We start from the raw sequence: 25,470 nt of genomic DNA, 5'->3' as shown, positions 1-25,470 counted from the left end.
ATAAATAGAAATGAGAAAATTTCTGATGCATCTTTTCACAGGTTTATTTTCAAATTAACTTCACACTAAAATAAATGTAACAATATCCCTATACTCATTGAATAGAACTATTTTGTTTTACAATTACATATATTTTATTTTATAGACTATTATAATTTATAATGCTATCATGGATTACCATTTTATTATTAAAAGCAATACTTAAGAAATGCACAAGTTTCTGTAACAGTTTATAAAATTTCAGATTTCCTCAAAATGTAAAAATGCAAAACGATTGGATTAAGTGCATCAGACAGGAAATAAATGATTTCAATTGGCTTCCATCAAAAAATGCAAGAATATGCAGTGACCATTTCTGTAATAAAGATTATAAGGGTTATGATGGAGAAAGGAAGGTAATGCTGAAGAAAGCATTCCCATGTTTTCAAGTTAGTTATATTTATATGTCATCAGTTACACAAGGAAGCAATTCACATCATCATTGTACATTGCAACATTCTTATCTATACAAAAAATATAAAATGCATTCAACAATATTCCATGTATTTTATTAAAACTTAGAAAGGGCATAATGACATTGTGAATAATAAACCCTGCTTAGGACTGGGATCATCATCATCATACCAATCACCATTACAAGTAGAGTCAATTTTATATTAATGCTTAACAAGTTAACTAAATTGGCATAATCAAGTTTTTATATGAAATACACATCAAGTATTTAATGTAACAAATAAATTAACAGAAAAATTTCTGGAAAAGTTTAAAAAAATTAGAACATATGACTCTGATCAAAAATCATTCGTGTTGACACTGCATTTGTATGGGCATAAGGCATATGATTATCTTTGGACAAATGGCTTACATCTTCCTCACACTAGGACATTAAGAAAGTAATCTTGTCATACCTGTTCAATAATTTTAATAAGATTGTTTTAAATAACTATTCTCAATTTCATTTTATTAACACTACATTAAGAGGTGGCTACAAAACATTGATGGTATGCCTGGGGTGATTTCTACAAACCTTATTGACTAATGGTGATGGGGATCCTCTGGAACTGTAGGATCATGACATTCAATCTAGTCATGGATTGAGAAATCAATCCTTGATATATTTGATAACAAACATTTATTATAATATAAGAATGAAAAAAAGATGTAGGTGTAAGGCAAAATCTTACTGGAACTATTATTTTTAGCAATTTATGATTTATTTTTTTATTTATGACTTTATCCATTTTCAATGATACCGATATTTTTAATTATTATTATCCAAATTATACTCATGCCTATATAAATTAATTTGATTGTGGCTATTTCTATGCTTAATAATTTTATTTACTTGCCATAGGTATGCACAGCATTTAATAAATTAATGATAATAATTAATAACACAACATTCTAAGTGCATAAAATATAATAAATTAAAAGTACAATTTTTACAAACCTCATTGGTTATGGTGATGGGGATTCTTTAAAACTGAATGATCATGATCTAACAAGTCATGGATTGATGAATCACTGGAGTCACACATTATCTTTAATAAATTTAATAACAACATGTACTACAATTTAAGAATGAGGAATATTTTGTAAAACATTAAATACAAAAAAATTTAGTTTGAATCACTCATAATTAATAAATTTTAATTAAATTGCAAGTTAGCTTGGGGAGTTTGAAGCTTGAATTGAACAAATTACAAAATTGTTTATTTTATAAAATTGATTGACAAGTTGTTTAACATATTTATTTAATTTAGTATATTTTTTATTCCCAGACCTAAGTATTGTAAATAAAAATTTTAAAACCAATCAAGCAATAGAATTTAGGATCTTAGGAACAAGTGCTGTTAGTCGTTAGTGTAGTTGTAGTAGTAGTATGTAGTAGTGTAGTGGTTGGTAGTTTCTAGTAGTCTAATCTGTTAATGTTCGTTAGTGTTATCTGTTATTTATTTCAATTAGTAATTAGAATCAGTAGAGTTTAGTTTTAGCTTAATTATTATAGTTTAGTAATTTAATTACTAATTAGTCGTCGTTTAGTGTTGTTACAGTTAATGAGTTAAGTGTTGTTGGTGGTTTACAAAATATTTTTTTTATTTAAAATGCAAAAAGATACTTAACCGTCATACAGCAATATCTATCCTAAAACAGCATCTAGTATCACCTTTTAAAACATTTTGAAATTTTAAATAAAAGCAATATTCCGAAATTAGTAAATATACGATCGTAACTTTTGACTTGGGCGATAAAAAAATCCCCCTTCAATTTCCCTCCGGAAGTAAGCTCCTTGTTCGACCGTCAAAAATGAGCGAAGGCCGTTATATTTATTCTAATATATGGATCAAATGGATATAATGTGTGTGTTTATCCATGTTTATATATTATTTATATATATCCATGTTTATCTTAGTTATATGGTTTGTCTAATTTGTTTTTGCGTTTCAAACTTAAATTAACTTTTATCATTTTTTAAGTTTGAACTTAAATACAAATTTTTAAATTTAATGAAATTGAACAAATCGCCGTATTATATTAGTTTAATCTGTTTTTAAATAAATTCTATGTTATGTTATGATTAAAAAATTAAATAGTTGAAGGTAATGAAGTTGTTCACATCGGAAGAACTTGATTGGCTGAAGAAGGAATCACAATCAGTTTCGGAATGTTCAGTTGCCCATGGAGGAGTTGAACCAGAATATGCAACAAAATCGTGGCTGGTGGTGGCCAGCGCTCTCTTCCCAAACAGCTTCGAGATTCATGTATTAATTTATAAGAATGATTTTGACGTTGAGAATGATTTTTAAAATGATTCATAATTTTTTTAAATGATTTAAAATTTAAATTAAAATTTAAAAAAATTAAAATTTCATTTTAATAGAAAATTATTTTTGAAAAGAACTCAAATTCTTTGTTGTGTTATTATGATATCTACTAAAAAATATATATTTTTTTATGTAATTTATAATTTTATATAATTTACGCTCAGCTGAAAAAGTATCAGATGGAAAAGAAAGCAAAAAATGTCGCTGGAACAGCTAGGAGTTTTGAAGAAATGTTCGTATTGGCCACTTATAAACTTATTTTTCTAATTTATTTTAATGTTAACTTTTTCATTTATTTCAGTATTTTTACCGGTTAAGGATTGATTATTTTGTTTATTTTTTTACAATTTTGAAATCTCTTTAAATATTTAATAATAAAAAATTACCGAATAAAACTTTTTATATCTGATGATAAATTTTATGAGTATGACCATCTTGATAACTTTTTGGTTTTAATTAATGTATTAAAATCAAAATTTATTGAATAGCAATTTTTTGCAATTAATTTAATATAAAAAAACTGTTCACGCAAAGGTTTATCCATTTCCCAAATAAGTTGAAAGTCTTTCAGGAAATAAAATTGATGCTAGATGGCATTGTTGCTGCTGATTGTGTGGCTGATGATTTTTTCCCAACTGCAACCACTACAACTTCAACTGCTGTTACTACTGCCAACGTTGATCATTACCAGTCCATCGTGGTTGGTGGTAACGATGTCAAAATCATCAATTCATCAAAAAGTCCTTCCAATGAGAATGAATGTGGTAGTGTTATTAAAGATGTTAATGATGACGACGACGATGATGATACGAGGGAGGTTGATTTGGATAGAAACTTTTCCACAAAAAATAATGATGAAGATGATAGAAGAAATAGAAAGAGAGATCATAATGGATTTTGTAAGGGGAATTTTGGAGATAGTGTGGCAAAACGAAAGTTCATGAAAGGTCAGTTACCAATTCAATGTTTTAAAAATATTTCTATTAGGAAAATCCTGAAGCAAGTTATAATAACTTTTGTAGTCAACATATATGACATTAAATTTTTGAATAAATTTTAAATGTTAATTTATCATTTGATTGGTTCATTGATTGACTGGTCGAGTGACGTCACCAAAAGTCTCCATCATCACTACAATCTCCATCATCATCATCATCACTACGATCAAATCATCATCACTACGATCAAATCATCATCATCCAACAGAAGTGTTTGACAGTCTGTCAGTGCCGTTAAAACACATCCTCCTACCTCACATGTTTGATGCATTAGCGAAAACATCAACAACGACATCACCTACGATATCATCAACGACACTAACATCATCAACAACCATGTTGCAACAATGCAAATTGTTGGTCTATGCTCTGGATCAAATGTTTACACAATCAAATTTGCCCGACAACAAGCTACTAGAACTCAATAATAACTTGCACGAGCAACTGGTATTGTACATTTTTTATTTATATCCCTTATTTTTATACCTATTAACACACATACGCATATATATATATATATATATATATATATATATATATATTTACAATATTCTATAAATTCTGCCAAATGTTTGGCGTTAAACATTCGCCATATTAACGCCAAACATTCGGTAGAATTTACGTATTAACGCCATACATTCGGTAGAATTTATAGAATATTGTAAAAATTATGGTCTATTTCCAACATATATATATATATATATATATATACACACACCTGTTGTATGCTGCATACAAACATATGATATGTATACAAAAGTTATGTATGATGTCAACAGCATACATGGTATGCATATAAAAACATGTTTAAAATGATATACATCCAATACAAAAAATATACCTATGTATATACATACCAAAATTCAAACATTTACAGACAGATTGCATAGAGATGCTGCTTGCTGCCGAGAAAAGAGAATACAATCAGCAACCAATCAATCCATACAGGGAATATTTGGGTGTGTGTGTTTGTTCTGTTGTTGTTGTGTTGTCTTTTTAGCTGCTTCTTAGTTGTGTCACACACATACCGCATCACCACAGACGCCACACTATCACACACTAGCCACACCATGTATACTAAGACATTGCAAACACGCCACAAAGCACCACTCCCCAACCGAAAACCTACTCACTCCAGTCTTGAAAGTGTTGCCCGTGATGCTAAGGACCACCACTGAAGCTGTGGAAACGGACGAATCAACCATGTCATACACCGGCTACTATCCACCACACTCCACCCCTTACCAGACATTCCTCTGGCTACACGTTGTCATCAACTATTACGCCTTACTTCTGCTGGGCAAAAGTGAGAACGGGTGATGGTTATGATCATGTTTATGGTAGTGGTGATGATGATGATGGTGATGATATAAATGATGATGGTGATGACGATGGTGGTGATTATGATAATGATGATAATGATGGTGATGATGATCGTAGCAATAGGTTAAAGATGATGATTTTAAATGATGATAATATATTATGATGGTTATATATGTTCGGCGTTAGTTAACTTCCAATTTAACTTTTTGATTTTTCTGACATTTGATCGTAAATCATTTTCAAGTTTCTTTAGTTCAAAACCAAAATTTTTGTTTGATAGAACAGAGAAATTTTTTTCGGTATTCCTATACCATCTTCGGTATATATATATATATATATATGTATATATATATATATATTTTATATATATAGAATTTATAGAATATTGTACAAATTATGGTCTATTACCAACATATATATATATATATATATATATATATATATATATATATATATATATATATATATATATATATATATATATATATATATATATATATATATATATATATATATACTTATATATATATATATATATATATACTTTTTATCATCACTGTTTTTATCATGAGAATGGGATTGGTTATTTTGATTGAGGTGTTTAGTTGTTAATCAAAGTTTCAGTTTCACGTATGCTGCTTGTTTGTGCAGTATAATTTGCATCATACATCTATAATGTTTGGGTTTTTTGTGGTCCCGTTGGAACAGTTTTTTTAATAATTTTCATCATTATCCGGTTAAAAAATTGAAACTTTTAAACACCATCAATAAAATTGTTGATTAACTATTATTTTATTGAATAACTCAATTTTTTAAATAAATAATCATGTAAATTTGCTTTTTTATAAATTCACACGTGACAGAGGACTCGAGTACTCCTAACAAGTGCATGTGCACTTATAAGGACATGACAGCTCTTTGCATTAAGTTGGCGAGATGGGCTGAATGGGTAGATGTTGAACTTATCTTTAGGCGTCTAAGGTTCGTCATCTTCATCATCACCATCGTCATCGTAACGACCATAATAATAATAATTATTATGTTTATAATTAAGTCCTCCAACCAACGTTTTGAACCTGACAGTTACAAAGACTGTAGGATTGACGTGTTGAATGAAAAGTTGCAAACCTTCACCCCCCTAGAGCATTTCGAACAGTCGAAACTGATGACAGCATGCCTCATCTGTTTTATCGAGTACTTTTATAAATACTCATCATGTGTCTTCAGTGATGTTTATGCCGTAGCCGATGTTGACGACTCTGCTCGTTTTGGCAATGGTCTGTGTGTTTCTCGTCGTCGTCGTTGTTGTTGTTGTTGTTGGTTTGTTGAGTTTGTTGTTGTTGTTGCTTTGTTGAGTTTGTTTTTTGTTGTTGTTGGTTTGTTGAGTTTGTTGAGTTCGTTTTTGTTGTTGTTGGTCTGTTGAGTTTGTTTTTGTTGTTGTTGTTTCTCTAATTTGGTTGGATGTTGAAAATTTAAGATGAACAATAAGTTGTTCGTTGAAGAAATATTTTCACCATTAATAATTCACCCACCAGGTGGATACTGTTTAGTAGAATCACTATCGAACTGCTATGGAGACGTCATTTCTCTGATTGACGATGACGATGAGGTTGATGTCGACGGTTGTGACGGTGACGTCAATATGAAGAACAAACACGCTTCTGGTAATGATGATGATGATGAAGAAGATGATGATGACGACGATGACGATGATGAGTAAGTTTTCTGTCTGAATGCTAAGCTTGTCGAAATTTTATGATGATACGTACCTCAGCTATGTGTGTTTGTTATTATTTTTATATAGTTTCTTTGAGCGTGCTACCACCACTACCACCACCACTGCTACTACTTCTGTTGCTGTGGTTACTTTTGTGGATGCTGCTGCTACTAATTCTACTGATAATAATAATGAGTTAAACATTTCATAAGAATGGCAGTCAGCCGTATGTACCATCATCATCAATGCTCAATCAAATTGTTCATTTAATTTGGCTTAATTTATTTAAATAAGTTTAACCATTCACTCGCGCACTCACACACGCACACAGACTCACGCACACGTTGAAGGGACACACTTGCATATAAAAATGTACATTCACACACACGCACACACACATACACACACTCACACACATACACACACACAAACAAGCACACTTCTAACCTACCTCACCACGTGAAATGACAGTTTCTCGTCAAAGAAACCGTGCCTGGAACTCTACAAAAGCCTAGACATCGAGCAACTGATAGACCAGAAAATGAACATAAAGTTTACTCCCTACATGACCGAGCACTTCAAACGAGTCATTGGCGCCAAAAGAGCAGACGGATCCAGTGATCCAGACAGAAGTTACATAGAACAATATTTGACTGAAAACACTCTTGCCGAAGAAAATGTTGAAAAAAATGTTGACGAGAATGTTGGGAAGGTGGGAAAGGTTGAAGCAGAGCGAGTTGCTGTGCAAAGTAAGAAGAGGAGCATTGAGAAGGATGGTGGGGGTGTCGTCGATAATTTCAAGATGGCCGTGTCCATTTGGGAGGTATTGAACTCCAGTGCCAATGCTGAGGGTGAGTACTGTTGTCTAATTAATTAATTAATTAATTAATTAATCGATCATTAATCATTTTATTAATTTTATTTAATGTTTGTTTATTGACAGTCTTTGAAAAATTGTTCTCAGAATGGAACATCGAAAAATCCTGGTGTACTCTGAAATTGTTCAAAGTAGATGCTTGTATTTATCAGGTGCCTTATTGGCTGATTGTTTGATCGATTGGTAGGTTGGATGGTTGGTTGGTTGATTGATCGATTGATTGATTGATTGATTTGCTGGTCAGTTAATTGATTGTTTTATCAATTGATCGATGCTTTCATCGTCTTATAGTCATCATCATTACGTCATTGTCATCATCATGAAAATACAGGAGAGATACGTGGAAGCCCTGAATTTGATAAGCCTGCTGTTGTTCGAAACGAATTCTAGGTCAGATGTTAGCCCAGCCTATGTGGTCAGTTAGTTGTGTTGTTGGTGATTTGTTGTTGTTGGTTTTGTCGTGTTGTTTTTAGTGCTGTATTGTTGGTGGTCTCGTTTGTTTTGCTGTTTGTTTTGTTGTTGTTTTTGCGTTATTTGTAGTTTTTGTTATTTTTTTGATAGTTATAATGGTTCCGTTGGGTTGGTGATTTCTTCAATTTTAAGGAGGTATTATGATACTTTTTATGATGTTAATGATGTGCGAACGTTTTTTTGTTGACGATTGAAATCCATCTAGGAAAAGTTTTTCATTTTGTTACATTTTTATTCATGAAGTTTATGTATATATATATTTATTTTTATTTTTGTTCGCTATTGAGACAAACAATTTTTTTTTTCTAAACCCGTTAAAACGCACAGCAAAGATTGAACTTGCAAAAGATCGTTTGCTTCTACAGATTGTGCGATTTCAAGGTTGGTTTAATGAATGATTGGTTGGTTGGATGGTTGTTTGGCTGGTTGGTCGACTGGTTGGTTGGATGGTTGTTTGGTTGGTCGAATAGTTGGCTGGCTGGTTGGTTGGTTGGTTGGTTGGATGGTTGTTTGGTTGGTCGACTGGTTGGCTGGCTGGTTGGTTGGCTGTTTTGTTTGGTCTAATTGTCAGAATCTGATGGTGCTCTCTTAAAATGGTTATTAATAATTTCTCACTTTTATTTCCACCACCTCAATGACAGAACTTCACCAGCTCCCTGAAGCAGTGCGTCTCATCGCTGCACAGACCACCACCACCACCATCAACTTCTCATCAACATTTATTTCAACACAAGGCGGCCACAACCACAAAAGCCCCAACATCGACAACTCAAACAAAAATCCCAAAATTCACTCACAAGTCAACAAAATTGGAGTTCATGCATCTCACAGATGAGAATGTGCTGTATTACTGTGCCGATAAGTTGCTAGGAATATTCATTAACTGCTGGAAAACGACTGACGTTGTAACCGATGACGTGATTGGTCAGTCATTCAATTATTCTAAGCAGCGAGCCTTCCGATTGGTTGTCGTACTAATTACCATTATTTTCTAACCGATAAAATAATTTTACTAGGTCACATGCTGGTCCTGCTCCAACACGATTGGCGGAAGTATGAACAACTGTTCATGGATATTCGCAAGTGCATTGAAAAGAAGGGAAGTTTTGCTTACACGCTCTTCAGTGAATATATCACTCGTCAGTCCACTTCTTCTCTCTCCTTTGCTTGTTCACGTCATCGTTAATGTCATCATCATCAACATCATCATCATCGTCGTCGTCGTTGTTGTTTTTGTTGTTATCATTATCATCATCTTCATCATTTTTATCGGCGTTTAATACATGTACATTTATGTTTGCATTATATGAGTATGACGAGATAATTTACTGCATGATGTTATCTCTTTAATGCTTCCCACACTGATACTCTGGTTGAGAGCCAACGAATCTTATATGTAGAAAAATAATCACCAATGAAAATAAATTATTAATAATAATTTGATGGTGTTTCTTCTTCAGACGTTGATATCTTGGAGTACTTCGCTTATTTAGCATCTTTGGAAAGTCGAGTATCTTTGTTTCTTATTCCGATTTCTACTCCCCAGACGTAAGTGACTATGCCAACTTAATAATTGATGATGTTTTAATCATTGGTTGTATCAAAGTGGATGACGTCATAATTGATATCATTATATTATCCTTTATGTTGTCGTTGTTCAACCATTTTTTTAATGAACGAACGAATGAACGATGGATTGATTGATTGATTGATTGAATGAATAAATGAATAAATGATTGATTGATGGATTGATTAATTTAGCTAACTAATTTATACATTCACTCATTTATTTACAAATAACTTCTTCAATCCACACCAACACCACCATCACTACGAACTGGTGAACTGAAGATGTCGGGCAGTGACCAGAGGCGTGAACAAGAGCGGCAAGGACGACATGAAGGAGATGATAATGAAACGGCTGACCTTAACTTCCGCTGACCCCAGAGATCACGTGATGAGGTTCATCATCAAGGAAGCCGATAGGTTGAAAGCAGCCATTTGTAGTCCACTTTGAATCTCTATCTGACGAGAGTGATGATGATTGCGATGGTGATGATGAGGATGATGATGATGATGAGAATGATGATGAGAATGATGTGATAACGACAGTTGCACACTTTATTGCTATTCTTGTGTATTTATTTATCTATCTTGATTGTTCGTTTTCATTCAGATCATTCATTTACACCTTCTTACCTGATATACCGCAACTTATACGATGGTAAATGTTTTCTGTCAAATATATTAGTAATTATTACTCACGATTGTGTAATCAACGAAGAACTGATTACAAACTTGATGAAAAATCTTATAAACGCCACAAAACTTTGCCGTGATAACGAATTCGGTTAGAACGTATTCACGAATTAACATGTCATAGCATGGGCCTAACATTTTGTTTCAAGAAGACCCTAGTCTGAAGTAGGAACAATCAGAAATTTTAGTATTTGATTTTTGCGACAATCAACTCTACAAAACTATGGTGACTTATTTGTGGTGTTATTCTTGGTAAAATGTTTCACCAATTTGTTTTATTTTCTTCAGCATTTTGCATATAATGTTTGTTAGGCTTAGCCATAATATTAACAAATTAATTAATTATTACAATATATATATGTATTATCTTAATTATATTATTTTAGCTTTTTTGCCTAGGTGATATATATATATATATATATATATATATATATATATATATATATATATATATATATATATATATATATATATATATATATATATATATATATATATATATATATATATATATATATATATATATATATATATATATATATATATATATATATATATATATATATATATATATATATATATATATGGGATCAGCAGTCAGTAGTTTCTTTGCTCCATTCTTTATCTTTCCAATGTGTAGCATTCTGTCTGATTTTCTTATCGGTACTTATTTTATGACGTCGACCTTTTTTGCCTAGGTGATTTTGTTGAGTAGGTAGTGTCGGATTGAAAATCCTAGCGATGAAAAAGACTAATAAATAAAACACCACGAAATAAGGAGTTGATTAGTGCGGGCTTTATAAGAAACTGCGATAACTATTCTGATAGGTATTCGGGCTGCTGATGAGTCCCCGGTAGGGACGAAACACGTGTGCAGCCTATCCAAACGAATACTATTCTTTTCTTCTCCCGCTTACTGATCTTCTGGTTCGGTGTTCTCATCATCAAACGCAACCGCAACAGTAGTAACAATCCGTAATAGTCAAGACATCGCTTATGGGGATTGCTCACGAGAAGGGCTATGTTTAAATTATTTAAATATTTTATTTATTTTTTTGAATGAGTCTGAAAGTTGTTCAGATCAATGATTAATATTATTAGAGTTTAAAATTAAGTGGTGTCAAAATTATTCGAAATAATTTAGGTTTTACATTACTTTAAAGGTGTGAGCCAATTTAACTCTAAACAAGAATTTAGTTAGAAATCGCGTAAAACACCGTTAAGAAAATATTTCTTATTTGTTTTTGGGAAAAATGGCGCCATTTGTTGCTTTAGATTAGGGTACATTTTATGATTGCAGGCATGACGAAACCGCCAGTTGGTATTGGAAAAAAAAACTTTAAAAGGCCAGAAGCGTTTTTAATTGGTCGGTAACAACAGACGTTTTTATTTAACATTATTTTTTCGTTTTTTGACTGGGACGTGGAAGTCGAAAGAATGTTCATTGCCGCCAGTCAACAATTTCTCTCCAGTTTCTGTTGAACGGTTAGTCGTCGCTGCTCCGCTGGGGTTGCTCTTCGTTGCAGGTTGTTCAAATTATGGTTGCCGTTCGTACTGGACAGCCTCATTAATCCTGAGGATAGCGCTAGGATTTGATTAATTTTGAAATTTTTTTGGATGTTATAAAAATTATGTTATGCTTGTTATTTTATTATGTTTGTTTTGTTTGTTATTAACTACCTACCTACCTGCTGATTTTCTTTTCATGTGTTTCTGGATGGCCAACTTTTTTTCACGATACGTCCTTGGACCTAAGGTGAGAGTTTCAGGTTATCGTTGTGATTTTGTGTTTATTTGTTTTGGTATGCACACGTTTTAAATTGCAAAACTAAAGGAACAAGAAGAAGAACGACTAACAGGGTGTTTCTTGAGGAAGCATGCAAGGGAAGAGTCGTTCACAGATCGTCATGCTGATCGGACGATGGTTCGCCAGTCTTTGGCGTACGATCGTCATCATTTCTGATTTCTCTTTGGCGTCATTTTTGATGTCTCGCAGACGTTGAATGTAAGTTGTTCTTCGCGCTAAGAATGGACGCGCTGTTTTGTCTCGAAGCCAAACGGAACGATCGTTATCTGGTAGGTGCATATATGAGTGTATATTTGTGTACGTGTATGTGTGCTTGTATGAGTGTGTATGTGTGTTTGTATGAGTGTGTATATGTGCGTAAGAAGAGTGCAACATGGGTGCGTGTTAACATTTGTGACGAGTGTATGTATTTGAAGACTCGTTCACAACATCTTTATCAGCACAATCCAATGCAGATGCAAATCTCTTTAACGTGAAAGTATAGACACTAGGGATGCACCGAAGTTCGGCTCCGGCCAATACCCGGCTTTTTTTCAAATTGTGAAATGAGCTGGACAATTTTCTTTGTGCTATAACATGGGTTATGCATAAATTATAAGCTGATCTTTGTGTAAAAGAATTGTGCACGTGTTTATACTATATAGTTGTATATGACGGATCATAAAGCTACATAATATATATATATATATATATATATATATATATATATGTATATATATATATATACATAATCGCATTATTTAACAACATGGTATGTTAAAGGTTAGGCTAGACATAAATGACACATAATAACAACATCACTAATTGTGAGGTGAGCTTGACAATTTTCTTTGTGCTATAACATGGATTATGCATACATTATAAGCTGACCTTTGTGTAAAATAACTTGTGCACGTGCATACATGACACATAATATTAACATCACTAATTGTGAGATGAGCTGGACAATTTTCTTTATGCTATAACATGGGTTATGCATAAATTCAGCTGATCTTTGTGTACAGAATTTGGCGTATCACACAGCTTATTCATATATTTGAATTAATTAACTATTTGCTTGGTGTTATTTTTTGATGTTCAACATGTAGATAACCGTAAATGTGAGTATTTTTTCTAACGTATGTAAAATGGTAACTAAAATCCGGCCCCGGCCGGTTTTTGAATTTTAAATCCGGCCAAGTCCGGCCCCGGCCGGATTTGAAAAACCTGAATCCGGTGCATCCCTAATAGACACGAATACTCATGCATAAAACCATTGTTACTACCATACATTCATACACTGCAAACACAACTCCACAGTACCGCCATTACCCGATCCAAGATAGTAAGAAAAGAATGTCCGGTGTAGTCTTTGACATTTCGATTTTGAGGGACTCATTACCGTGTGTTTGTTTTTGTACGATCTTGCGAAATTTGAAGCAATGAGTTGGCTCGCGTCACAATATTCACATTTTTTTCTTTTTGGACCGAGGCTTGTTCTAATATTTTTGAAGTTGAAGCTACACCGTTTGAAGTCTTTGTTGATGAGGCTCATCCAGCGGTTGTTGTTGATGTCGTTGTTATTTTTGTTGTTGTTGTTACTTTTGTTCTTGTTGTTGTTGATGTTGTTGTTACTTTTTTCGTTGTTGTTACTTTTGTTCTTGTTGCTATTTTTGTTGATGTTGTTACTACTTTTGTTGATGTTTTTATTAATTTTGTTGCCTTTGTTGCTACTTTTGTTGATGTTGTTGTTACTTTTGTTGATGTTTTTGTTGGCAATGTTGATATTGCTGTCACTTTTGTTGATGTTGTTGTTAGCATTTTTGTCATATGACATCTTTTCAGTAAAATGGATACCGGATTTGTTATTTTTATTAACGTTAATGCCGTAGTTCATCTCGTTGTTTTGGTATTTGTTGTCTTTCTTAAAATTGTATTTGAGGGAGCAACTAAAAAATATGTTGACGTTTTCTGTGTAAATTTGTAAGAGAAAATGTTAACGAAGTTAATTCTAAAAACTTCTGATACAAATTACTTAGAAAAAATTTGTTTTGATACATTATGTAAAAAATAACTTTTTCATAACAACCGGCAAAGTTACAGAAAACTGTGCCGTAGTTTGGAAGAAATTTATCGACACACTAGCAAAACCAATAAAATGGTCTGGATAAATGCTCTGCAACGTAAAAGTTCTCTTTTTGTCGATAAATATGAATTCATATTTCAAGGATTTGGTTCAGGGTAACAAATCTTGTCCCAGGAAGTTATGGGCTACAATGGATAAATTGTTTGGAAATCATCCCGTTACAGGCTGTGTTGGGTCAAATAATAAACTTAGTTGACTCAATTTTTGTTGTTTTTTGACAAAAAATGGAAAAAGAAAAAAATATGCTAATCCTAGGCCAGCCTTTCTTTCTTGCAATTTGAAAACCGAAAGTTTGTTATGTACGTTCGATCCTTGTTCTGATGAAAATGTCAAAAAATTGGTTCTCAGTTCACCATCTAAGTTGTTTAGCAATGATGTTTTCCAACGCAAATTTGAAGCATCATATTGATCTCTATCCCATTTTTGACATTTTTCATCATTTTGTGTTTGCGCCTTAGATATTTCCCTGAAGATTAAAGTTGTTCAAGTACTTCAGTTCTCACTTTCGAGGAGCTAGTTGATACGTTTGTTTCTTGTTTCAATGAACTCAATGGTTGGATAGTCGAGAATGAATTAAAGCTGAATGAAAGCAAGACACAACTTTTGCATGTTAGTACGTGGCAGCAGTTAGTAAAAATTCGTATTAATTCAATCAATACGATTCAATCAATTAATTCGATACTGTTGTCGATTTATGTACGTTGGTTAAAAATTTTGGTATCATATCTGATCAAACTATGACAATGGACCAGCATACCAGGGCACTTACCAAAGAATGTCGTTTTCAGCTTCGAAGACCTAGACAAATAAAAGAATTTCTTGACAAGGAAACACTGAAATGCTTGGCTGACTCATTTGTCCATTCAAAATTGGATTAATGCAAGATTGTTTTTTATAGAGGGTCCAATAGACTGATTGATCGTTTGCAGTCTATTCAAAATCGAGCGGTAAAAATCATTTTTGGAGGATTGAAGTTTGACCATGTAAGCCACACCACACCCTGTTTGACTTTCATTGGCTAACAATCAAAGAAAGAATATTGTTCAAGATCGCCATTCTGGTGTTCAATTGTCTAAGCGGTCTAGGTCCACACTATCTGTCTAAATTTGTCATATAAATTAACAACAAATCATCGTATTCCGAAACGTTCAGACAATTTTTTTCTGTCATTGCCGAAGACACGGTTGGTGGTGGCCACTCGTAGTTCTGCAGTCGCAGGTCCAACCGTTAGGAACATTTTGCCGGACAGTCTACGTCAACCAGGATTGACTGTTCAGCAGATTCGCAAGGAACTGAAAACGTTTCTCTTCGTGCATCAATCCCTCTAAGCTCAAGAAGCGCCTTTAAGCAATATTAAAAGGCGCTATATAAATTCATTAATAATAATAATAATAATACACCATCATGTAATTCTAACACCAAATCATTACAATCTTTCATTATAACATCATATTTATTTTTGACAAGTAAATTTTATACCAATTGAAATCAAATAAACAAATTTTCTTTACTAAAACCATCTTTTTTACGATCAAGGTCCGGTCGGTTGTGATTGCTTCCATTAGTCCTCAATGAATTATTTTTCAAAAGGTTGCAGCAGTTGTTGGTGGATTTCCTTTCATAGGCGTATTTTGCAGTGTTGAGTTTTGCTGTAAGACCACAACGACGAGCGATGCCTGCGTCTGTGGCGGTTTTTCAAAAGTTCAGACGTTATAAATCTTGTAGCGCAATTTGTGCAGTGCTTTATATTGTTTTTTAGCACGCGGGTAGCAACGTACATACGCACATTCATAAGAATTGTACAAGAGCCTATGATATTTTATGCGTTTGAACCATGCCACCAAATATAAAACGTCATATGGTCCTCTGGTGACAAAGCAACACTTTGTCCAAAGTTATCAACTTTTTTTACATTTAAATTGTAGACGTGTGGTGTTTAGTTGTCAAACTTTGTAACAAATCAAAATTGACAATTTTCAAAGAAAATTTTATAAGCTTACTTTTCAACTCTTCTTTCAAGCCTTGCCTGCCATTGATTAAGCTTGACAAAATCTCATTAGCAATATGTGACCTGTAGAAAGGAAATACATTTTAAAGCTACCGTGTGTTTGTTTATTGCAAAGATGGACAAACAACCAGACAAACACATGTTTTGAGAAGCTGACCTTTTATCATAATTATTTATCATTCTTTTTCTGGCATTTTGCAACCTCAAAGCTGCCGTCTTTGTGGATCTGGAAATTAATTGTGTGCACTGATTGCGTTGCGGCTGACACTGGTTTTGCTTTTTCATCCATTCCAAATAACACTTCACGTAATTCATGTCCACTTTCTCCATTTCACTGCAGGCGCGAATGTAACTCTCGGCGACTTCTAATTCACCTTTAGAGTTGTTATAAAATTCATCCTTCAAGAAATCGTAGTCAGCATTTTGTTGCAGGTCGGGATCAGGGTGACTTGCGACATCTTGAGTTGTTGTTGCACTTCTTACTTCATTAACATTGTTTTGAATCTGATTTTTGATTTCATCGATTATGTTGTTGTCGTTGGTTTCATCAGATGATCGAAGTTTTTTAAGCTTCTGAGGACTCGTAAATGTTGTCGCTTTAATGTTTCCTCGTTGAAATTGTAGCTGCTGCTGCAGTTGAAGTTGCAGCTGGCGCAGTTGAAACGCTGGTAAGTTCTGTTTTTGCAAATATTCTATAGCCTCTTGGTATTTTTTCTGATCGCTATCATCCTGATGAGATTTGTTTGCCAAACGCGTATCTATTTAAGAGTTTGTAACCAGGATGTCATTCATAGAAATTATGGAAACATCTTTAAAATAAAGGCTATCAAATATGTTTACCGAGCTGTTTATTAGATTGATTGGGACTACAATGCTGATAGTCAGATACCCTTTGCTGCTGGCGATGGATGGAGAGCAATTGCTTGTTCTGTGTCTGCGGATGGTTATTCTTCACTATCCGACAGGCTGAATTGCAAATTCTCTTCAGTTGTTTGCACGGACAACCTGGGTGCTGGTTCTTCCTGGTCGGCTTTTGTTTCGGGCAGAATAATGATGAACTGGCGCAGAACTTCTTCCTACCAGTGTATCTAGAACGTTCAACAGGACGGTTTGACACAATTTTCAAAAATTAATTAATTAATTATACTTATTTGTTTATTTATTATGTAAAATCAAATAAAATCTAATGAAACTTTCAAAAAAAATTTGAAACAAAAATTTATTTTATGAAACACACAAAACCATTTTATTAGTAGTCTGATCAGATGTCTATGCGAAAAGCTTTGAGATTAATTTAATTTAAATTTAAACTATGCTTAAAATTTGCTTAAAAGGTTTCAAACAAAATTTTTACCTCAAGTTAGTTTTAAAAGGAAGTAGTTGATTGATTATATTTTTTTTTACATTAAAAGACAGAATCCTAACATGGAAGTTTGGTAATCAGCTGGTTTGTTGTTCTCTGGACTCGAATCAGACATCTGGTGGAGATGTCGTTTCATTGGTTAATTATCTCTCAGTTTATTAGAATTATTTCGATGAATTAAAGTGTTGAATACTTATAAATTAAAAAAATTAATTCGACAGCACATAACACGCGTATAAAGCTATTTTTATTTATCTGTAAATTTCTTGTTGGCCACTTTTGTAATGAAAACTATTCAGCAAATTTAATTTCATTATAAGTTTAGTAATTGAATTCAATTCAGTGATCAAGTGAAACATTTGAAAACTAACAACTTTGACCATTTCGAAATCTTTTTTCATCTTGCCGACCATCAGCTCGATGTTCTCTGCTGCTGCTTGCATGTTGACCAGAAGTTGTTTGTTTAGTTCACTGACCATATCTCTTGATTTTAATCGTCGTAATATTATGCACTAACATTAATCAGATATGTATTGACTAAATTTATTTGATAAGAAAACTAAACGGGAAACTTGAAAAAAAGGTTAAACTCTAAAGATCGTCAAAACTGAAATGCTTATAAATTTGCAGTTTAAGACGCCGCAAAATAACTAAACAATACTAATATAATTTTTTTCATAATCATGATTAATTATTTTTTTATAAATTAAAAATTGTCGCATTTGATAGTTTTTAGCGGAAGATAGTAACCGAGCGCACTCCTCTCCCCTGTTCTCCAAAATCAACTTCACAACTACCGTGATGTCCTCTGAAAACAAATTCAAACTTTTATCAAATAATAAATTTCGAAAAGTTGTACAGTTAAGAAATCAAAAATATTATTTTAAGCTATTAGTTTTAGATAGTCGTGTAACTAATAAAAGAAATTTGTTTTTTACAGATCACTACAGAAAAACTAATTTATCCAACATTTGAGAATTTATTGTTAAAAGAACCTTTTGCTTCACTTGCCGACGAAGCATTAGTTTTAACACTTTTCGTGAACTCTGGCCGTGAAATAACCTGAGATTGGTCAGTTGTTGGGTAAAATGAATTTGGTTGATTTTGGATTAAAATTGCGTCAGTTTTGCTGTTGGACTTAAGGACGCTCTTCTTAGAATAGATAGATTCCACTCGTGGTCGTTGCTGTTTTGACATCTCCTCCAGTATAGAGTTATCTATAGTCTCAAAGTTTGGAGCGATCTTTATAGATTTGCTGTGGATGGATGATATTCCCAACTTCTCCATGTCTCTTATTTGGTCTTCTACAGTTATGACTTCGTCGCCGATTTTCGAAGTGTTTTCCAGATTTTGTTTCAGAATCGTTTTTTTGGTGTTTCGATCGTCGTCATTTTCATTCTCATGTGTTACATATTCCTCGATAAAGTTGCTACCTGCTTTACTCCCAGTACCTAAAATACTTCCGTAGCTGAATTTTTTTATGAAATTACTGTATATTGACTTTCTTTCAACAACTCTTGTTAACATTTTAGATTTTGTTTCGTCATTGTTCGGAAACGAAATGGCAATAATTGATTTGTCACGGTTGTCGAAATCTGTTGAATCTGTTTTTCCAGGCTTGGTCCAAACGTTCATGTTGTCATCGTAGAGATAATTTTTATCGTCGCTCACTGTAAACTTTAGGTTTTCATTTCTGTCTTCTACTGGTCTTCTCGCCCTTTGGCTGGTTTCACTATTTGTGGTCGCTTCACTATTTGTGGTCGTTTCATTATTTGGAATTACATTTTCTGCTATTTTTGGTGCAATATTATTGTTGTTTAATTTCAAGTTATTATCAATTGATTCAATGTTTGCTTTTTGAACAGTTTCATTAGTTGGAATTGTTTCATTCTTTGGAGTTGAATCGATTGCGCCCATATTTGGAGACAATTTAGTTTCAACAATTTTATTGCCAAAATTTAAGTTACCGTTTATATTAGTATCAAAATTGGGTGACATCTTATTTTCAAAATTTTTATTTTCGAAGTTTAAATTACCGTTCGTATTAGATTCAATAATGGGTGGCAATTTGATTTCAATATTTTTATTATCAAATTTCAAGTTGCCGATCACGCCAACTGATTCATTGCTTGTCTTATGCGCGGCCTCACTAAGTGGGATTGTTTTATTAGTTAGCATTCCTGGCTCAAAATTTCTACTTTCCTGACTGCTTTCCTGGTTTGTAGCTGATAATTTGTGTTCAGCGGTGGAAACATCAGAGAGGCTGCCGCATGTGCCTATCTGCATCTTTGACTGAAATGGTTAGACATTTCTTGTTTATTTTGTTTATTTATAATAATATAATGTAGAATGATGATGTCGTGTCCAACATTTGAAATGTTTTGTTTCAATAAATCACATGAATTTTTAGCTGCCCCAACTATTATAATCATTTTCACGTTCATAAAAAATTGTAACGAAATTACAAACCATGGCGTCCAGATACTTGGCGAGCAACTGCATGGCACCGATCGCTTCCTTCAATTTGTTTAAACACTCTAGCAGCTGGTATCAATGTAATCCAAATTTTAAAAACCCTTCCATCAACGTTGATAATACATAATAATAACGGCTATGTCATATCGATGCTAAAAATCATGGTACAAAAAATGGTAAAGATCGATAGATACCAAAACCTATGGACTGTAAATCATAGATAGCATTATTATCAGAGGTAGTCAGTACTCAACAAAGGGGTTTAAAATTAAGAAATAAATAAATTTTCTTCTTCAGACAATCAAACGTAGTTTCAACGTTGATTAAAACCAAAAGCACATCTAACATTGTTGTGGTTATTGTCCAGGTGAACCAGTCCCACTGTGTTCGTTTGAATACACTTTTCCTCAGCCAGTATCGTTGCTGGTTCTTTCGTGAGTAAAGTTAGCGATACAATTGTTTGTTATTTACAGGAAATTTTTAACATTTATAAAATAGCTAGTGGTTTAACGTAAAAAAAAATATTGAGAATAGATGTGTTCAATTGAAAAATTTATATTTAAAAATTTTATTACATATTAAGTTTTTCCAACTTTCACACGCACACTGCATTGCCATTGTTTATTCACAATTAGTTAGTTTACACTTCTAACATAATACATGTATTTGTTAACAAAATTAAATATTTTTAAAAGTATGAAGAAATAATAAAATAAAATTATGCATATGAAAACAACCTTTCTGGCTGGAAATAATCTCCTTTTTAAATAAAAGTGATTCGGATAATTTGACACTACCACTGGAGGCCAAAGCCTCTGAATTAAGTGCCGCTGCTTTTTGTTGGCCAGGCAGCTGTTTGACCTTTTCAATTTTGTTTGCATTCTCGCTAACATCTTGCATGGCTTTCTCAGATTTGTTTGCTGATGTTTCGAAGTTTTCGTTTAAAAATGAGAAAGTTTTGGAAGGTTCGTTTTTGCCGCTCTGTGATTTCTCAACAGAGATTTGGCCAGTGATTTGATCAGCAACCGTAATTGGAGTGGTGTTGGAAGTTTCTCGCCCGTATGTTTTAAAAAGCGTTTCATAATTTTTTCGACTATCATTGTTGCTGTTGCTGATGTTATTCAGGCAACCGATATTGTAATGCTCGTACAAATATTTTGCCAAAGATTTTACAGTTTTTATATTTTTGCTGGAGAGATTTCCCTTCGATGGATGATATTTCATTACAAATTCATCGGCATTGTTTGATTTATTAGCATGCAAAACATTCCTCAATATGTCGTATTGACTTTTCAATAATTTCAACATTTCCAATCTCTGCGATTTGCGACGGTTCTCCAACAATTTCTGATGCAACGTCCTTGTTCTTTTTTTCAGAATATTTCTGAGATGTTTACTTTGGGCATTTTTGTCGATAGTGACGTTGAAATCAATGACACTGCAGCTGTTACCGTAGCTTGAATCGTCATCGAAATTGGCGTAGTTAACGTTGTTCCCGCCAACGTTATCGATGGCGTAAGGTTCATCTTGTTCGTTCCTGAGGTTCTTACCCGCTTTTTTGTGGCGGTTAAATTTAACAATGCGCCGAAGAGACAAACTTTCATTACTTGGACTTTCTACCATCGGCTTCCTTCTTTCGAAGTCTCTTCTTCCACACGATCCTGATCAGCAAACATGATTCAATGTGATGTGATGTCCAATGTGATGGACAGTGAATGAACATTAACAGTGCTTGCTTATAATATTATTAGTTTATTGTCATCATCATCATTGTCATCATCATCATCATCTCCATCATCATCATCTCCATTATCAAAATGTTATAGTTATTGTTTCTTATCAATCAAATATTTTTTGCGGATTTATTTTACAAAAATTGTCGAATCTATCATCATTCATTTATAACGAAATCAACATTTATAACGAAATCAACATTTATAACAAAATCCCCATTCAAAAGGACATCACTATTCACAGCGAATTTTACCTAATTTGCTGTTATGACGTTCGTTTGAAATTTCTTCTTTCATCCTGTCGCACAGTAATTTAATTGGAGTGACGGCCCGTGTATTTGTTTGGCATAATTTGTTACACAAAATGGTTTTGCTACGTTGACGGTAGATGCTCTTCTTGCCCTTTTCGTTGTTCTTATCACTGAGGTCCATTGCACGAGTTTTGTGATTGCAGAGTTTTTCAAAACAATTTGTTTTATTGCGGAATATTTTGGTTCGTGGCTTTGGAGTTTTTGGCGCCGATACAGGTGTGCCAGACATCGTAGGTGTAACCGTGGCTGTTGTCAGTGATTCAGTTGTTGTTGGCGTTGTAGCTGGCCTTGCTGCTGCTGTTGATGCTGTTTTCATTGTTTTTGTTACCGGAATAAATAATGATGTGGAGGTCGGTACGATGGACGACATCTTTTTTGGATTAGTGGCTACAGCAGTAGTCATTGGATAAGCTGAATTGGTTGATTGATAAGCTGTTACTGCTGATGGATACGCCAATTCCTCTGGCATGAGATGCGTTGATTCGTCTGGCATGGGATAACATGATGCATCTGCCATGGGATAACTTGATGCATTCTGTATATGATAATTGGATAAAGTTGGAGTAGGATACATTAGTGCAGTTGGTGATGGATACATTAATGTATTTGCGGTGGGATAAGAAGATGCGTTGGACATTTGGTAAGATGGTTCATTTGGCACAGAATAAGCTGCTGGAGTTTGTATAAAATATGGCGATGAAGTTGCAATGGAATATGGTGAAGCGTCGGGCTTTGTGTACGATGGTGCAGCTGGCACAAGACCAAATGATATATTTGGTATTGGATATGATGAGGTGGCTGGCGTGGGATAAGATGAATTATTTGGCATTGGAAAGAAGGACGCAGATGTTGTGGGATAAGAGGATGGGCTTGGAATGGGATATGCAGATGAAGTTGGCAGTGGATATGATGACGCTGTTGGCCTGGGATGAGGTGCTGTTGAGATTGGATAACTAGTATTGGATATTGTCGCATGTCTCGCAGCTTGTCCTTGAATCAACATTTCGTGTGTATGTGGTTTAACGTTATTTTGCAGGTCCATAAACTTTTTAGAAAGTAACTTTTGATTTCTTTTGTTTGCTTTCATTAAAGTACTTTGCTTTAACAATTTAGAATGCTGCTTCTTGAGTTTATCAGCTAAATGTTTGCTCTCCAAAATTTTTTTCAAATGTGGCATTAAAAGCCTTTGCTGTTCAGTTTTTTGTTTCTTTGTTTGCCATTGTTGGTCAAATTGTTGACGTTGTTGTTGTGCAATCAGGGGTTGAACATTTGGGACGGGTCCGGATTTCAAAGGTGACTGAGGGACTAATAGCGGGAGCGGTGCTAGAGCAGACTGCTGAGAAATCTGCTTTTGTATCGTTAACAAGGAAGAGATTGGCAGCAATGGCTGTGGAAAATGTTGCTGTCGTTGGTTCCATTGCTGAAGGTTTTGCATGTTCTGAAGTTCAGCTGGAAGTGGTTGGATTTGAACGCTAAGGTTCACAGGGAATTGTACGTTGTTGTTATTTTGGTTGATAGCGTCAGCATGTTGATCAGTGAATGGAAGCCCTGCCTGGAGATGCTGAAATTTAAATTTATAAATTTAAAATTAAAGTTTGATTCATTTGTCATAATATATGCCAGCGTTCCAAATATTAGAATTTGTTAAACCTAGCTAAAATAATTTTCTTGTAAAATTTTTCTTCATTGACAAATGTGTCTAGATTTATTAAAGTAGGGTACATACTGATTTGAAAAAATATTTCAAATGTAACAAAAATGTTGAAATCGAGGTTGAAATGCATTGATGTTCTTGCAAATACCAATATCCGCGTAAAATCAAGAGAAACGACAGTTAAATTAACCTGGAGTTTCATCAGGTTTGCAGAAATGAGCGTAATTGCCAACAAAGAAATAGACACATGATGCCAGGCAACTATCACATTCACATGCGTAGTTTCATTGCTAGGAAATGTTGTCGTTGTATAGGATAGAGATATCAAAAGAAGGAAACTGCATCCATCGTTGGAGTAGGGTGTTTCTGGAGTAGTGGTGTGGTTTGTTGCGTCAGGTTCATCGGTGGGTGAGCATGTTTTTTTAATGCTTCTATTAACATTATTATTGTCACGATTGCACTTGTATGTTAAAAACAATGATTTTAACATTTGTGTTGATGATAGCATAGCAGAAATAGGTTCAATAGTTGTCTCTCTGATATGAAAAGCAGCCGGTTTTGAGGATTTCTTTACATTGATTACCAGAGCTTTAACAATGTTGCAACATTTCTGTAGCCTCCGTGATTGTCGTTCACTTTTGTATGAACATTCCGACCATGATGTTTTATTTGTTTGGACCGGCAGATTCAATGAATTGAAATGTTTGCGTCTGTTGCGGTTGTTGGTGCAGTTGAGATTTTTGTTGAGCAGCATGTCGGCAACGCTCGTTGATTTCCTTCTTGTCGATTTCAATAATGGTTCATTCTTTTTTAAAGTACATGAAATTAAATTTTCCATCTTTCTGAAGAATGTATAAAGAGTAAAATTTTTAATTAGTTCATAAACTGATAGATACAATTAGCAATCGCTGTTCATTCGTAATCAAATTTTTATATAAATTTAATATAAAAATAAATAAAAATTTTACTCATTCATTCGTTTTTTCATTCAATGCCTAAAAGACAAATTATCATTATATTATATATCACTGTTTAAAACTAAACACATAGAACCTACAGGCATGAACGTATACAAACTTTAAAAAAAGCAAGCCTAAAGTACATTAATGGTTACATTTGAAGAATTTTTTTTCATCATTTCGATTTTTTGTTCAGCGTCTGATGTTCTTATGAGTTGATATAAGAGAAATTTATTGTAAAAAAATATTGGCTTGTTTATGTTGTTTTTCTGACTTTGTCGTTTGCAAAGATCTTGTTAAAGCTTGGCAAATAATAAAAACAAATGGTTTTATGTGTATATGTTCTATTTGAGTTTGATTATTATACATATTTATATAATTAGATTAGTTGTTCATCAATTCGTTCATTCATTCGTTCATTCATTTTCTCACTCACTCACTCACTCACTCACTCACTCACTCACTCACTCACTCACTCACTCACTCACTCACTCACTCACTCACTCACTCACTCACTCACTCACTCACTCACTCACTCACTCACTCACTCACTCACTCACTCACT

General features: G+C 33.5%; 3 protein-coding genes across 3 annotated transcripts; 1 reads left to right on the top strand and 2 right to left on the bottom strand.

The window, feature by feature from the left end:
* Positions 1–263: 263 nt before the first annotated feature.
* On the top strand, positions 264–10,541 carry HELRODRAFT_190692 (hypothetical protein; the record flags this gene model as incomplete). The annotated part of the gene is made up of 17 exons (XM_009014805.1): positions 264–428; positions 2,595–2,762; positions 2,990–3,057; positions 3,360–3,772; positions 4,032–4,270; positions 4,701–4,782; positions 4,962–5,129; positions 6,010–6,127; positions 6,230–6,423; positions 6,682–6,862; positions 7,335–7,714; positions 7,807–7,871; positions 8,072–8,155; positions 8,853–9,135; positions 9,228–9,350; positions 9,672–9,759; positions 10,063–10,541. The coding sequence occupies 17 exons, from the start codon at positions 264–266 to the stop codon at positions 10,226–10,228; spliced, it is 2,985 nt and encodes a 994-aa protein (XP_009013053.1). The 3' UTR covers positions 10,229–10,541.
* A 1,383-nt stretch (positions 10,542–11,924) lies between these two features.
* HELRODRAFT_190691 (hypothetical protein) lies at positions 11,925–14,358 on the bottom strand (the record flags this gene model as incomplete). The annotated part of the gene is made up of 4 exons (XM_009014804.1): positions 13,589–14,358; positions 12,328–12,543; positions 12,159–12,221; positions 11,925–12,055 (listed from the first exon to the last, which is right to left on the bottom strand). The coding sequence occupies exons 1-4, from the start codon at positions 14,151–14,153 to the stop codon at positions 11,925–11,927; spliced, it is 975 nt and encodes a 324-aa protein (XP_009013052.1). The 5' UTR covers positions 14,154–14,358.
* An 8,379-nt stretch (positions 14,359–22,737) lies between these two features.
* Positions 22,738–23,295, bottom strand: HELRODRAFT_74593 (hypothetical protein; the record flags this gene model as incomplete). The annotated part of the gene is made up of 2 exons (XM_009014803.1): positions 22,738–22,961; positions 23,055–23,295. Coding segments are annotated over 2 exons (465 nt in total), but the record flags the coding sequence as incomplete, so codon positions are not given.
* Between the last annotated feature and the right edge of the window lie 2,175 nt (positions 23,296–25,470).

Source organism: Helobdella robusta (assembly GCF_000326865.2).
Source record: "Helobdella robusta unplaced genomic scaffold HELROscaffold_14, whole genome shotgun sequence".
NCBI classification, from domain to species: domain Eukaryota; kingdom Metazoa; phylum Annelida; class Clitellata; order Rhynchobdellida; family Glossiphoniidae; genus Helobdella; species Helobdella robusta.
The sequence above is the reverse complement of the archived record's forward strand: the minus strand, read 5'-3'. Positions and strand labels throughout refer to the sequence as shown.